The 15055-nt window shown below is 41.8% G+C and overlaps 1 protein-coding gene across 2 annotated transcripts in view; it reads right to left on the reverse strand.

Moving 5' to 3' along the window:
• The window catches only part of PRKDC (protein kinase, DNA-activated, catalytic subunit), a 712087-nt gene that overhangs the window by 316769 nt on the left and 380263 nt on the right, over positions 1–15055 (reverse strand). For both annotated transcript variants that reach the window (XR_012244521.1, XM_073631567.1), the window contains exons 55-56: positions 13501–13674; positions 9382–9480 (exon numbers count right to left, since the gene is read on the reverse strand). Coding sequence is in view for 1 of the 2 variants with exons in the window: in XM_073631567.1 (XP_073487668.1) it covers positions 9382–9480; positions 13501–13674 (273 nt within the window). In the remaining variant the exon portion in view is untranslated. The remainder of the gene's footprint in view (positions 1–9381; positions 9481–13500; positions 13675–15055) is intronic.

Consider the following 15055-nt stretch of genomic DNA (forward strand, 5'->3'; position numbering starts at 1 on the left):
AGCCAAGAGCTCTATATGTATGCTCTATAAAGAGAACACATATAAAGGTGCTTTTCTTTTGGTACATGACACCATCTCGCCTGCATGCTATATACTCATTGGCCTCAGATCACTGCTGGAGATGTCTCCAAGACCGGGGCACGTTACGCCACATTTACTGGAACTGCCCATCTCTTCAGCCTAATTGGTGATTGATCTAGGGGCTTCTCCACCGGCTGTTTGAGGTGGTTATCCCTTTCTCCCCTGTACTCCCCTGACGTTCACATTTTGAGAACTCCTCTATGGCTAATGTGAAGCTACTCTCTTGGAACGTCCAGGGACTTAATGACAGAATTAAACGCTTGCTAGTCCACACGTACGTCAAAAAATATTTCCCCCATGTCTGCATATTGCAAGAGACCCACCTGGTGGGTAGTAAAGTTCTTGGACTTAAAGAGGAGTTCCACCCAGGGGGTCCAGTAAAAAAAAAAAAAAAAAAAAATTTAAAAGTCAGTAGCTACAAATACTGCAGCTGCTGATTTTAATTGGACACTTACCTGTCCCTGGGTCCAGCGATGCGGGGGATCGAAGCCCCGCTCGTCTCCCCCTCCGTTCAGCGGTGCCGGCATTGCAACTGTGGGCGCCGGGCTGTGGCTTCACAGCCTGGCACCCACTGCGCATGCGCGAGCGGCGCCGCGATTGGCCGCTCAGTCACGTGGGACCTGTAATGGGTCCCAGATGATTGACAGGAGGGAGGGAGCAGAGCGGAGCCCTTCCTGTGCCGAGGGGGAAGTGATGTCACCAGCCCAGGCACTGGAAGGGGCAGACTACGAGGGACCCCCTAGCAACAGGCATTTAGAGGCAAGTTAAAAAAAAAAAATATCCAAATGTTTTTTTGTTTTAGGATTTTTCATGTATTTTTGTTTTTTTGGGTGGAACCCCACTTTAAGAAACCATGGGTAGGACACTATTATCATGCAACACATTCCAGCCATGCCAGAGGTGTGAGTGTTCTAATACATAAAGCTACTGGAAGTTAAGTTGGACCCGGAGGGTAGGTACGTGCTACTACATGTAGTTATTGACACTATTGAAATGGTTATTGTGGGGTTATACATACCACCGTCGGCTATGGCTGCTTTTTTGAAGTGCCTGACTCCTCTCCTCTCTGCCTATCCCACTGATAATCTTATTATCGCTGGGGACTTTAATATGGCTCCAAACCCGTCCCTGGATAGACTGTCCCAGGGGACCGGTGTGGACTCTCCCTTATCGCAATGGGCTTCCCTGTATTGCCTGACAGATGTCTGGCGATGGAGACACCGATCAGATAGGGTCTATACCTGCCATTCCACATCTTACCGGGCTATGTCACGCATTGACTTGATATATGTTAGCGGGGGCCTGCTCTCCCGGGTGCATGAGGTAGATGTGCTCCTTGGAGGTATATCGGATCATGCCCCCGTGATGTGCAGCTTTAGGACTCGTACCCCCCCGAGAGACTTTGGCGACTCTCACGCTACTGGATCTCTGATCCCACAATTGAGATAGAAATTCCCAAACACACAAATGAATACTGGTTAGCTAATACAGGGACTGCCTCTGTCGGTATCACCTGGGATGAATTTAAGGCTTATATCAGGGGATGTTACCAATCTTCTATCTCCCGAGCTAGGAAAGATGCAGCTATCACCATAGCAGAAGCTGAGGCTAAGGTGCAGACGCTGGAATCACAATATGTCCTCTCCCGTAATCCAATCACTTACCTAGATATGCAATCTGCATATCGGGAGGTAATGCTTCCTAGGGTGTCCAAAGCAAAAAAACACCAACTGGCACAAACGCAGCACATTTTTGAGCAGGGGGAAAAACCGGTAGGCTACTGGCCTGGCTGGCTAAAGAGCAACAACCAGTTTCCTCTATAGCCCGGATAAAGGATGCCGCAGGGGTAGTTATTGTAGATCCCATGGCCATCAATGCCCGTTTTGCCTTCTATTATGGTGATCTATACTCATCCAGGGTGGGGTATTTTCAAGATGAACTTGCATCTTTCTTAGACCAGATTAATTTTCCCACTCTTAATGCCATTGCACGAGAACACCTTGACAGTACCATAACAATAGAAGAGGTTCAACAGGCTTTGGGTGAAATGCAGGCAGGGAAAACACCGGGGATAGATGGGATTCCTACAGAATTTTATAAGCAATACAGTGAACAACTGACGCCCAAACTACATGAAATGATAATCAAATCCCTGCGTGATAGGACCCTGCCAGCCTCGATGGCTGATGCGGTCATACTAAAGCCAGGCAAGGACCCAGAGCTGTGTACCTCATACCGTCCTATCTCCTTGCTTAATATGGACGCCAAGATCCTCACCAAGATCTATGGCTAAACGACTAAATCAGGTCATCCAGACTGTGGTCCATGAAGACCAAACTGGATTCATGCCAGGCAAGGGGATGGATATAAACCTGCGGAGGTTGTACACGGTTCTGGGTATCACCTGAACGGGTCAGAAGCGGTGGCCTCTCTGGATGCTGAAAAAGCATTTGACTCGGTAGAGTGGGGGTATTTATGGGAGGTCCGGCAGCAGTTCGGTTTTGGCCCCAATTTCATCGCCTGGGTGCAGACTCTCTACACATCCCCAAGCACAAGGGTATGCACGGGTTCGGTCCTTTCACCCAAATTTGATCTCCACAGGGGCACCAGGCAGGGGTGCCCACTATCCCCAGCCCTTTTTGCACTGGCAATTGAGCCAATGGTGATTCTGCTCCGCTCCTCGCTGCAGGTTCGTGGCATAACAATAGGACAGGTAGAAGAAAAAAAATCTCCCTATATGCGGACGATACCCTCCTGTATCTTTGCAGCGCAGAAACGTCGCTGAGGGAGGCTCTTCCACTCATTGACGTATTTGGCACATACTCAGGCATACGGATCAACTGGGGGAAATCGGTTCTTTTTGCACTACATTCTGTAGACGACGTATCACCACCTGATACACCCCTACAGAAGGTCTCACAATTTAAATATTTAGGTGTTAATATACACAAGGACGTTGCACAATTTATTCCCCTGAACCTGACTCCGGTGATGTCCCTCCTGAAACAGAAATGCGCAGTGTGGAAGACATTGCCCCTTACACCGGTGGGTAGGGTTAATTTAATCAAAATGTCTGTTCTTCCTAAATTTGTTTACCTTTTTAGAAAAAACCCCAGTCCCGATACCACGCACCTTTTTTGCCAAATTGCACAGTATGCTTCTTTCCTTTGTATGGAATGGTGTCACCCCAAAAATAGCCAAAACTACTCTTCAACTACCGATTACCCTGGGTGGCCTAGCGATGCCATGTTTTGTCAAATACTACTGGGCGGCGGTCCTAGTGACGGTCAGGTGGTGGCTGTCAAAGGAGCCATAAATAAACAAAAAACACCAAGCGCAATAATGTTCTAGCGTGACATATACAATCAAATAAGTGTAACTCAAATATATGTGAATGCACGTGCAAAATAAAAATTGTTAGATTGACAATGATATGAAGCTGCTATCAATTATATAGTGGTCAGAGTCCCCTAAAAATTAAAACATATAACATAGATTGATGCACTCTGATACAAAGTTTAATCAATGTGAGAAAATAATTTTTTGTGCTAAAAAACCAGGGTGAAAAAAATTGCTACCAAAAAGGTCCAATTAAAGGCTTCCCGGCAGGGTGAGAATGTGGGGGTGATGCAGGATCTGAGCTCTCCCCCCCATGCTCTGATTGACGGACGTTTGTATCCATCGTCCGCCGACGTGAGCTTCACTCTGCCGGCGGCATCCCTTGATCACCTCCGGATGAGCCGTGGCGAGGTGCGCATGTGCGAGTTACTTTGGCGTGTGCACTGCGCCGCGACATCTCGCGGTTTGCGGCGGAGTTGACGGCAGCTGCCGGTGTTTTCTTTTTTTTTTTTTGCCTACAGGGATGCCGGGGGAGTCACATGTGGGCTGCTCACTCTGGGGGGGAGGAGATCAGCACCTGTGCCTACTCAATTAATTGCCTACTTTAGGCATATATCCATGATCGGCTGCCTGTGAGTCTTACTATGACTCCACGCAGACCGTAATGGATGGCACTGCACAAATTCCTTTTTTGGCTCCAGCTTTTTACCTTTTTTGCTTCATTGCAATTTGGTTCATACAAGTCAAACTTTACCATACTACATCAGCCACACTGTGGCACAAGGTAAATTATTATACTATACATATATTCCTACTCCTCTAATATCACAACACTACACTCATACTCCTATTCCTATAATCAGATTAGATCTTTCACACATGTTTTTGATTGTTTCATTTGGTTTTATTCATTCACACACTCTCCTCTTGACTTGTTTTTCACTTTTATTCCACCATGTGTTGGCTGACACTACACACTCATTTCATTCACCTGGACATGGCACTGTAGTCAGCATTGTGCTGGCCATCCATTTAATTTTACTTTATCACTCAAAGGGTTTTTCATATTCCTAGTACCACATATCACTTCCCACTCACCTGTGTTTACACACCACACCACTCAAACAACCCTATAACTATACAACCATTTCTTTTATGGTTGTGCCACCTTCTATATAATTAATTACAATCATGAAACCTTAGGACACCAGATCAATATATATTGATCACTAGGATTGCAGTTAGCCCATACACTTCATACTCTTGACAATGTGCTGAGAATCATTTTGACTTATTGGGTATTTGTCGCAGCTGCTGACTTCTCCTTCCCCTGGAGGGCGTCTATGTGGCTCCTTGCAAGCCCCTTGGGCTGGACTCATGCGCTCTGGGGAGACAGGGGCGAATATGGGGGCCCCCCGGATCCATTTACGGCTTTTACTGGCCAAAGGATTATTCCCTCTACTTTTCAGCGGTAAATATACTACCATTATTAACCTTACAATTGAGATTCATGATGACATGTTCTTAAATTTTGAAGATATTCAATGTATTTTATAGAACCAACTATCCTCCTGATGATGACCGTACACAGGTCGAAACGCATCAGGGATTTATACCGTCAACAGCCCGGAAATGTATGACTGTATATAATTTTGTGTAAAGATGTGTCGACTTTATATTGTGGAATATGTATTGTACTATTTGGCCAGCGCTCTATGTTGTAATGCCAATTGAATTATAACATTACAATTGTTCATGGTTCAATAAAAGCACTTACTGGTTATACATTTTTTTTTTTTTTTTTATTATTCTGGATTTCAAGATATTGCTGTCTAACGCCCCACCGGGGAAACTGTCCATTTTTTACTATTATTGTTTTGGGGTGTGCAGCGCATGCGTCTCTCCCACATGTGTTTTTCTCTTTATTAAAGGAGCCATAAATAAACAAAAAACACCAAGCGCAATAATGTTCTAGCGTGACATATACAATCAAATAAGTGTAACTCAAATATATGTGAATGCACGTGCAAAATAAAAATTGTTAGATTGACAATGATATGAAGCTGCTATTATATAGTGGTCAGAGTCCCCTAAAAATTAAAACATATAACATAGATTGATGCACTCTGATACAAAGTTCAATCAATGTGAGAAAATAATTTTTTGTGCTAAAAAACCAGGGTGAAAAAAATTGCTACCAAATCGCTAAAAAATCGCATATATATAAAATCGCAAATATATGAAAAAATCGCAAATATTTAAAAACTGTGTTCCTTCAGTTATACAAATCCACTGGAAGTGGTGCGATCTCTCCAAAGTAAACTAAGCAACAATTGTGTATAGATATACTAAAAATGCATTTGCAAATAGTAATCAATCCAAATTAGTGCCAATAAATAAATAAATTAGATATATTCCCTGTGATAAGTGTTGAATCCTCCATAATAAAAAATAAATAAATGATGCTTATAAAGGTGCAATATATATACAATTGATGAGTATAAATAGATAAATAGTGCCAATAGAATCTGATTAAATATAGATGATTAAATTCATGAGATAGGATAAGTAACAGGCGACAGTTCAATCCTCAGTAATCTGGGATATCTGGATTCCTGCAGTACTTATTTGTTCACCCTCTGAGCTATTTCTTCCACAGCCACAATGAATGGTCATTTTCTCAGTATCAAGTGGTTTTATGTAAAATAAACAAAATAAAAAAATAAACAAAGAGACTTAAACTAACTTAGCCTTGAGAAAGTCACGTGTCAGTGATGCAATGCGTGGGAGGAGCCTAGGACACAGTCTGCTGAATACATTGTATCAAGCATTGTATGCGTAGCAAGCCTTGTCCTTACAAGCCAGCTGAGATCTGCCTATCTGCTTATCTGCATGCCTAAAACAAGTCAGGCACACGTGAGTGTATCACTGTGCTGTTTTGCCTGTGAACTTTTATTGTAACAATATTCCGCAATGTTTTCTCTCTTTGTTTATGTTACATAAAACCACTTGATACTGAGAAAAATTACCATTCATTGTGGCTGTGAAAGAAATAGCTCAGAGGGTGAACAAATAAGTACAAATAAGTACTGCAGTACTACTGTTACTTATCCTATCTCATGAATTTAATCATCTATATTTAATCAGATTCTATTGGCACTATTTATACTCATCAATTGTATATATATATATATATATATATATATATATATATATATATATATATATATATATTGCACCTTTATAAGAATCATTTATTTTTTTATTATGGAGGATTCAACACTTATCACAGGGAATATATCTAATTTATTTATTTATTGGCACTAATTTGGATTGATTACTATTTGCAAACGCATTTTTAGTATATCTATACACAATTGTTGCTTAGTTTACTTTGGAGATATCGCACCACTTCCAGTGGATTTGTATAACTGGAGGAACACAGTTTTTAAATATTTGCGATATTTTCATATATTTGCGATTTTATATGTATGCGATTTTTTAGCGATTTGGTAGCAATTTTTTTTACATTGGTTTTTTAACACAAAAAATTCTTTTCTCACAGTGATTGAACTTTGTATCAGAGCGCATCAATCTATGTTATATGTCAAAGGAGCCGGCCAACCCTGCGGCTACATTAGAGGCGGTGTTGTTGGGCTCCTACCAAGAACTGAGGAATCTCATACACCGAGGCACAAGATCTAGTCCACACATCACTCCCTCAATGCGCACCACGCTCAGGGTTTGGGAGACGGTAAGGTCAAAGATTGAGCAACCTAATAGTTGGTCCCCGCAGACTCCTCTCTGGGGAAACCCAAGATTGCCACGCTTTCGATCCATCCCGGACCCAATGTTGTGGGCCCGATATAGTGTCAAAATGTTGGCTGACATTACTTCGGCATCTGGCCTGTGCACATTTGATACTCTGAAGAGGGATTGAGGGGTCCCTAATGGCATGTTTTTTCGTTATTTACAGCTCCGTCATGCCTACCTAGCTCAGTTCCCCATTCCTGTCACCCTTACAACCAGAAGGGCTGAGTACACGCTGGGTTTGAAGGAGGGTATTAAACCACTATCGACCCTGTACTCTGACTTTGTGGGACTGGACACCTTCAAGGTGACCAAACTATTTTATGTGTGGCAGACGGACGTGCCGGCTCTTGCTGATGACTGGGAGGAGGGCATCCAGCAGTACCTTCCCCTCATGATCTCCGCGAGGGACAGGTACATCCAACTTAAATTTATGCACCGAGCACATTACACACCAGAATGTTTAGCTAAGATTTACCCCACCAGGAGCTCGATATGCCCCAAGTGTGAAACAGAGATGGGTTCCTTTCATCCACGTAACTTGGTCCTGCCCACGAATCCAGTCCTTCTGGGAGAAGGTGCTTACAGATATTAACTCAATTGGCAGCCTGCATGTACCAAGAGACCCAATACCATTACTCCTGGGTATTGTAGATACACTTGGGACTACCCAATCAAAAAAATTGTTTGTATTTTACACAGCTTTTTATGCCAGGAAAGCGATTTTACAGAAGTGGAGTGACCCCTTCCTGCCATAGGTCCAACAGTGGAGATCTCTGGTGGAAGCGGCTCTGCCGCTATATAAATTAACATATGCAGGGCGCAATTGCCCCAAAAAGTTTGAGAAGGTATGGGTTAATTGTCACTGGAGTAGGTTGTGGAATCAGGCACTGAATGTATAATTGAATAATTGAGTTCTGCTGTGGTGGGGAGCTTGGAAGGCGCCCCCCCTCCATTCCCCCCCCACAGATATCTCCAATATACTATAATTAATGTGGATTAGACTCCCCCTTCAGGGGTTTCTTGGCTCTGGGCCCTACATAGGTGGGGCAAGCGGGTATTGTTATACTAGATGGAAATGTAATACCATGTCGATCTTGCTTTTATATGCACTGTATGAGAGACCTGATAAGAATGTACCACTGTCCTGTTGTATTTTTGTTCTGTTCAATAAGAATAAACTTTAATGTTAAAAAAAAAAAAAAATACGGCAATTAAAAAAAAAGTTTCGAAAATTTCCCCAGAGGAAAAAGATGTAAATCCCTAAGAACATTAACAAAAAAAAAAAAGGGGGGGGGGTCCCATGGAGTAGGCAGGCTATATATGAGTGCACTAGGAGCGTTCCCTCCAAAGCTTTTTCCAGTGCCCAATCACCTGAAGGTAGCAACATATAACCCACTGTCTATAACTGCTGTCCAGTACAGTATGATTAGGATAAATGCCTTGCATTTGATAGAGATAGCCTATTGTTGCTGAACCCATGGCAAAGGGATAAAATTTAAAAAAAAGGAAACTTTTGAAAAAAACACATGGCTTCCTCATAGTACATAGCCCAAATCTTTCAAGAAATGCAGTCATTATGTAATATGAAAATTACATAGAGTGACGAGCATGTATGGTAAAACTCACATGTAAAAAAACATTTTTTACTACTTTTGCTCATTGAAGGGAATCGTAATAATCCAAATAAGTGAAACCTTTAGGTGGCTGTTATATCTGGGGAAAAAAAGGTGATTGAAAATCTGATTTCATGTGTATGTACTGTATTTTTAGATTTCAACAGAATATGGAAGGGTTAAAACCCCTGCCAGTTTTTGTTTTGCTGTCTGTGTTTCCTTCACTTCCTGTCCTGGAAAAACAACAGAAAGTTAGAGGAAATCTCCCAAGGTGAGCCGAGATTTCGTCTTAGTCTACAGAACAGGCGTCCACATTGAAGTTTTTCTAGGGACAACTCCTAATTTTTGGTTTTCCCCTCACTTTATTGGTTACAATAATCACCAGTATAATGGGTACACAGAGAGCTATACATACTTGACAGAGGGTCTAACCCTACTCCACGCTATCCAAAATAAAAAAGGTTTTATTTACCCAAAAGAAATGCATTCATGTGTATTATTAATGGGCAGTAGTAATGGACAGAATTAAACTTACCGTAGTTCTGCATTTTCATCCACCAGTCCTTCCAGTAATGCTTCTTTAGCCATGATGAAAATATTCTGTGAATCATTATCCAACTGGCTTTCTAGATCTCTGGAACATGACATGTATAATAAAGTTGAGCATATTTCGGCAAAATGAAAACAGGACAGTGTATAGCAATTGGTTTTCAGACTGCTAAAATACCATAGAAACTATTGCCAAACTATCCTGTATAAAAGTAAATAAACAGAATATATATATCACACACAAATACACATTTAGGTGAATGATTCCACAATTGTATGGTTTTCTTTTTTTCTTTTTAACAGAATGTAGAAAAAAAATAGTGTAACTGCAGATAAAAAGTGTACATTTTATTCTGTAATTTGTCATGTTTAAAATTATACTAAAATTATGATACTGGTACAAATCACGGCAAAGTTCTTAAACATATTTTTATAGGCGCTGCCTATCACCTGAAGAGTGATCCTCTCCAATATCTCACTCCTCCAAGTGAGTGTATAATGGGTGAGTTTTTTTTTACTATAGAGTGTTACATCACCCGAAGGGCGACTCCACACAGTCAGTCACTCTTCCCAGGTGATTATGCAACCGAGTAACTGGTACCTGTTCCCGTCACCTACAAAGGCAATTGCTCACTAGGTAACTCTTACAAGAGAAATTAAAAGGTATATGTTTTAACCTGTGACCTATATTGAGCAAAGTGCTAGTGTGGCTCTATTTTTCGTGCTAATGGAAACTTAATATCCAACACCTGCTTCTGAAGTAATCGTGCAAAAGGTGATGCTAGTCTTATCAATTCATCTAATACAAACAGTATTCATTCCTAGAGATACCTACCTGTGCAAATTCATATATAATAGTAAGTGATAGTGTATTAATTATAATATTAGGAAAAATATCCAAAGCAAAATCCAGTAAAAAGTATAAAAAAATAGGGGGTAAAAAATATATAATAAAAAAATTACTAAAATGATTATTGAAAAAATGGTTATTTATATTATAAAGTCCAATCTTAAATAGTGCAAAACGTTGCAGATTAGAAAGTGACTTGTGCTTTTCCAAAGTATTTCATGCCTAGATTCATCCACCAGTGTAAAAAGGATCAGGTGACTTCTGTGCTCCCCCTTCAGTTCCCCACTCACCAGATTCTGGCACCCCTGCAGGGGTAAGATGCGTATACTAAGTATACTGTAAACGGGCGCCTCCACCTTTTGGCTCAACGGACACTGGTGTATTCTGATCCCTCAAACCCCTCCTCAAGTGGATCTCTCTCGCTGTAATGCTCGCTTCTTCCGTGGCAAAAATACAGGGTTATCCTCATAAACCAAACAAACGGGACCTCAGTGTAAATCCGGATGGTTATTTATTAAAAAAGTTTAACCACTTGCCGACCGCTGCACGCCAATATACGTCAGCACAATGGCAGTGGTGGGCAAATGAGCGTATCTGTAGGTCCCCTTTAATTGGCGGGGCTAGCGGGCGAGCGCGCGCCGCATACACCGTGACCGTGCCCGCGAACTCGATGTCTGCCAGTGTCCCGCGATCGTGTCACGGAGCCGCAGAACGGGAAGATGTCTATGTAAACAAGGCATTTCCCCGTTCTACCTTGTGACATGATAGAGATCACTGCTCCCTGTGATCGTGAGCAGTGATCGCTGTCATGTCAGTGGTAGCCCCCCCCAGTTAGAATCACTCCCTAGGACACACTTAACCCCTTGATTGCCCCCTAGTGTTTAACCCCTTCCCTGCCAGTGTCATTTACACAGTAATCAGTGCATTTTTATAGCACTGATCACTGTATGACAATGTTCCCAAAATAGTGTCAAAAGTGTTCGATGTGTCCGCCATAATGTCGCAGTCACGATAAAAATCGCAGATAACTGCCATTACTAATTAAAAAAATTAATAATAAAAATGCCATAAAACTATCCCCTATTTTGTAGACGCTATAACTTTTGCGCAAACCAATCAATATACGCTTATTGCAAATTTTTTTACCAAAAATTTGTAGAATACAACATATCGGCCTAAACTGAGGAAAAAATTTGTTTTTTTTATATATTTTTGGGGGATATTTATTATAGCAAAAAGTAAAAAATTTTGATTTTTTTTTTCACAATTGTCGCTCTTTTTTTGTTTATAGCGGAAAAAATAAAAAAATGCAGAGGTGATCAAATACCACCAAAAGAAAGCTCTATTTGTGGGAAAAAAAGGATGTCAATTTTGTTTGGGTGCATTGTCGCACGGCCGCGCAATTGTCAGTTTAAAGCGATGCAGTGCCGAATCGCAAAAAGTGCTCTGGTCAGGAAGGGGGTAAAATCTTCTGGGGCTGAAGCGGTTAAAATGGTTTTTTTTAAAGTTTTTTAAAGGTTTTTGAATACCAATTTGCTTTTATATTTTAAAAAACTTTTTGTTAATAAATAACCATCCGGATTTACACTGTGAGGTCCCGTTCCATTCTGTACAATGAAACCGTTCTAATAGGAGCGACTCAAGTCGCTCCGACTTAGAAAAAGGTTCCTGTACTACTTTTGGGGCGACTTCAGGCAACTTGCATTGACTTCTATACAGAAGTCATTTTGCAAGTCACCGCTGAAGTGTGCAGGTCGCCTCTGTGAGTCGCGCTGCAAGTCGTGCTGCCCCTGTGTGAACCGCCTCTTACAGCGAAAGAGATCCACCCCAGGAGGGGTTTGAGGAATCAGAATACCCCAGTGTCCGTCGAGCCAAAGGTGGAGGTGCACGCTCTGGATACAGCCATTATACTTCGTATACGCGTCTTACCCCTAAAGGGTTGCTAGAATATGGTGAGTGGGGAACTGAAGGGGAGCACGGAAGTCACCTGATCCTTTGTACACTGGTGGATGAATCTAGGCACGAATCACTTTGGAAAAGCACAAGTCACTTTCTAATTTGCAAGGTTTTGCACTATTTAAGATTGGACTTGGTTATTTATATAATAATCATTTTAGTAATTTTTATTATATTTTTTTACCCCCCTTTTTTGATACTTTTTACTGGATTTTGCTTTAGATATTTTTCGGAATATTATAATTAATACACTATCACTTACCATTATATATGAATTTGCACAAGTACGTATCTCTAGGAATGAATACTGTTTGTATTAGATGAATTGATAAGACTAGCATCACCTTTTGCACGAATACTTCAGAAGCAGGTGTTGGATATTCCAGTAGCACGAAAAATAGAGCCACACTAGCACATTGCTCAATATAGGTCACAGATTAAAACATATACCTTTAATTTCTCTTGTAAGAGTAACCTAGTAGGCAATTGCCTTTGTAGGTGACGGGAACAGGTACCAGTTACTCAGTTGTGGCAGTCTGGGAGAACTGTGGGAAGTAGCCAGGTGGGCTGGCAGTGCCTGAATAGGTGGTGCTGGGATCAATAGCCACAGGAAATGTAGCTGGACACTGGGACTTTTCCTATACACCAAAGGGGCCCGAGGTTCCTGCCTATAAAGGGCATTTGCTTTATCTGACTGTGGCCTTTGTCAGATCATTTAACAGTGTGCCAGCTGGATCTGTGATTTTTGTGCTGCAAGCAAGTGATGTGCTGGAGGAAGAGGAGCTGTGTATGGACTGTATATAGTTGGAAGTGTCCCTAAAGAGACTTTTGTTCCAGTCAAGTGGGCATCCCATAATAATTCCACCCCCATCCAAGAAAGAATCAGTTTCCTAGCACAGCCTCCTCCCTCCTTTTATGTAATAGCGGTCTGCTTTTCTGGCAGTGTACATTTACACTCCGTGCCAGCCCAGCTCCTCTACCTCTCCCTGCACCACTTATGTAGCTTCTAGGGAGAGCAAAGGGGAATACTATAAGGAGCCATTTCAGCCTGCTAGGACTGCTAACATCATATCTAAGATGGCAGTGCCCAACGGCAGTCTCCTGACTTTTAGATGCTTGCGCAAGGGGGGCTTTTACAGGTAAAGAGACCTAAAATATGTTACATTTTAATTTAATATTATGGTAAGATTTTGTTGAAATGAAAGGTCTGGAGACAGGGTCTCTGTAACCTGCCCCAATCGGATGATCTTTCTAAGAAAAGATAATTGGGTATAAACAGAGTCAAACGTAGGTCTTTACCTGTAGTTATCGTATATCCACATGAGAATGTCATACATTCGTTCACGACAAACAGGAAAAGTGTGTGAGCTAAATGCAGTGACAGAAGGCAGAAGGTCTCGTAGCTCTGTAGGTTTCAGTTTGGGTAACATCTTGTATATGATATCTAGACATACTCGCTGCCTTTCATCATCTCTGAAATGGAGTAGAACAAACAAAAATAAATGGATTAGAGCAAAAAAAAAAAAAACTAGTTTGTGTGTTTGAAATTAAAATATGTCAAATAAAATTAAGGAGCAATACATTTTTTTTTTATTTTTGACTTGCCTGTAAATTCCATATCTTTGAGTACAGTACAGGACACAGCCAAAAAATTATTCATACATCATAGGTTATGGGTTTTTACCTTTAGGTGATTGGACACTGGCAGCTGGGGTTGCACACTGTGCACGCCTAAACCCTGCATTCTGTACACAGTACACCCCTGAACTCTGCACTCTGTGCATAGGGCACCCCTAGAACTGCACTGTGTACATAGAGCACCCCTGAACCATGCACTCTGTACGCAGAGTAAACCCTGATACGACCGCCCCCTTGAGAGCAACCATACTGCTGATGTGGCCAGCGATTAAATTAAGTTTGACACCTCTGCTCTAATGCCTCTGACTATGTCCAGGCAATGTAGAGAGATTTCCTATGAATGCTTGGGACCAGGGCATAAGGATGGGAGGACAATGTCCTTATTGAGGTGGAATGCTGAGACCACTTCTGGAAAAAAGGATATGTCATGGACTGGTGCGACCAGAACTGTGTGGACTGCAACAGAGTGAACCAAACACATGTAAAGTGAAAATAATATAATTTATTATAAGTAAATAAACAAAAGTAAACGCACCTCCAATATGAGAAACGGTGATAAACAAGCAACCAACACCAGTGACACACAACAAACAAGCAGATTGGGCTGGGAACAAGACAGGACAGGGAGAGAGTAACAGGAGACGGGGGGAACAGGTGGAGGAATCAGGCTGCAGGGCAGGGGTCCAGGAAAGCATACAGGGTCACAGGAAAACAGGATAGCAGAATAACAGGATACAGGGTCAGGATCACAGGCTAGCGAACACAGTTCAGGGCTCAAGGAACAATACCAAGGGAAATGTGTGCAGCATCTGCCGGATATATATATATATATATATATATATATATATATCTCCTGCAATCAGTCTCAGGTGACGCCTGATTGCAGGAGATGATGTCGGCTACAGACTGCCGGGAGACACCCGCTGGTGGACACCAGTACTGCGGCCCATAGATCTGATTGTGCCACCGGCAGGATGGCCTTGGACATAAGACAACCTTTTAATTGTGAAGTATGAGGAAGGTGCTTACAAGGGAAAGCAAAGCCAGAGGCCTTTGAAAAAGAATGGCTAAGGCCAAGACCCAACCTTTATGAGTTTTTAAGGCCAATTTCTGCACAAGATCTGATGCCGGAAGGCCAGAATGCGAAGTGCAGAGTAATCTCTGGGATTGAAGTTCCTGTGCTCACACCACGCAAAAAAAAAAAAAAATCTGTCCT

This window comes from Aquarana catesbeiana, linkage group LG05 (assembly GCF_042186555.1).
Source record: "Aquarana catesbeiana isolate 2022-GZ linkage group LG05, ASM4218655v1, whole genome shotgun sequence".
Taxonomy (NCBI): Eukaryota; Metazoa; Chordata; class Amphibia; order Anura; family Ranidae; genus Aquarana; species Aquarana catesbeiana.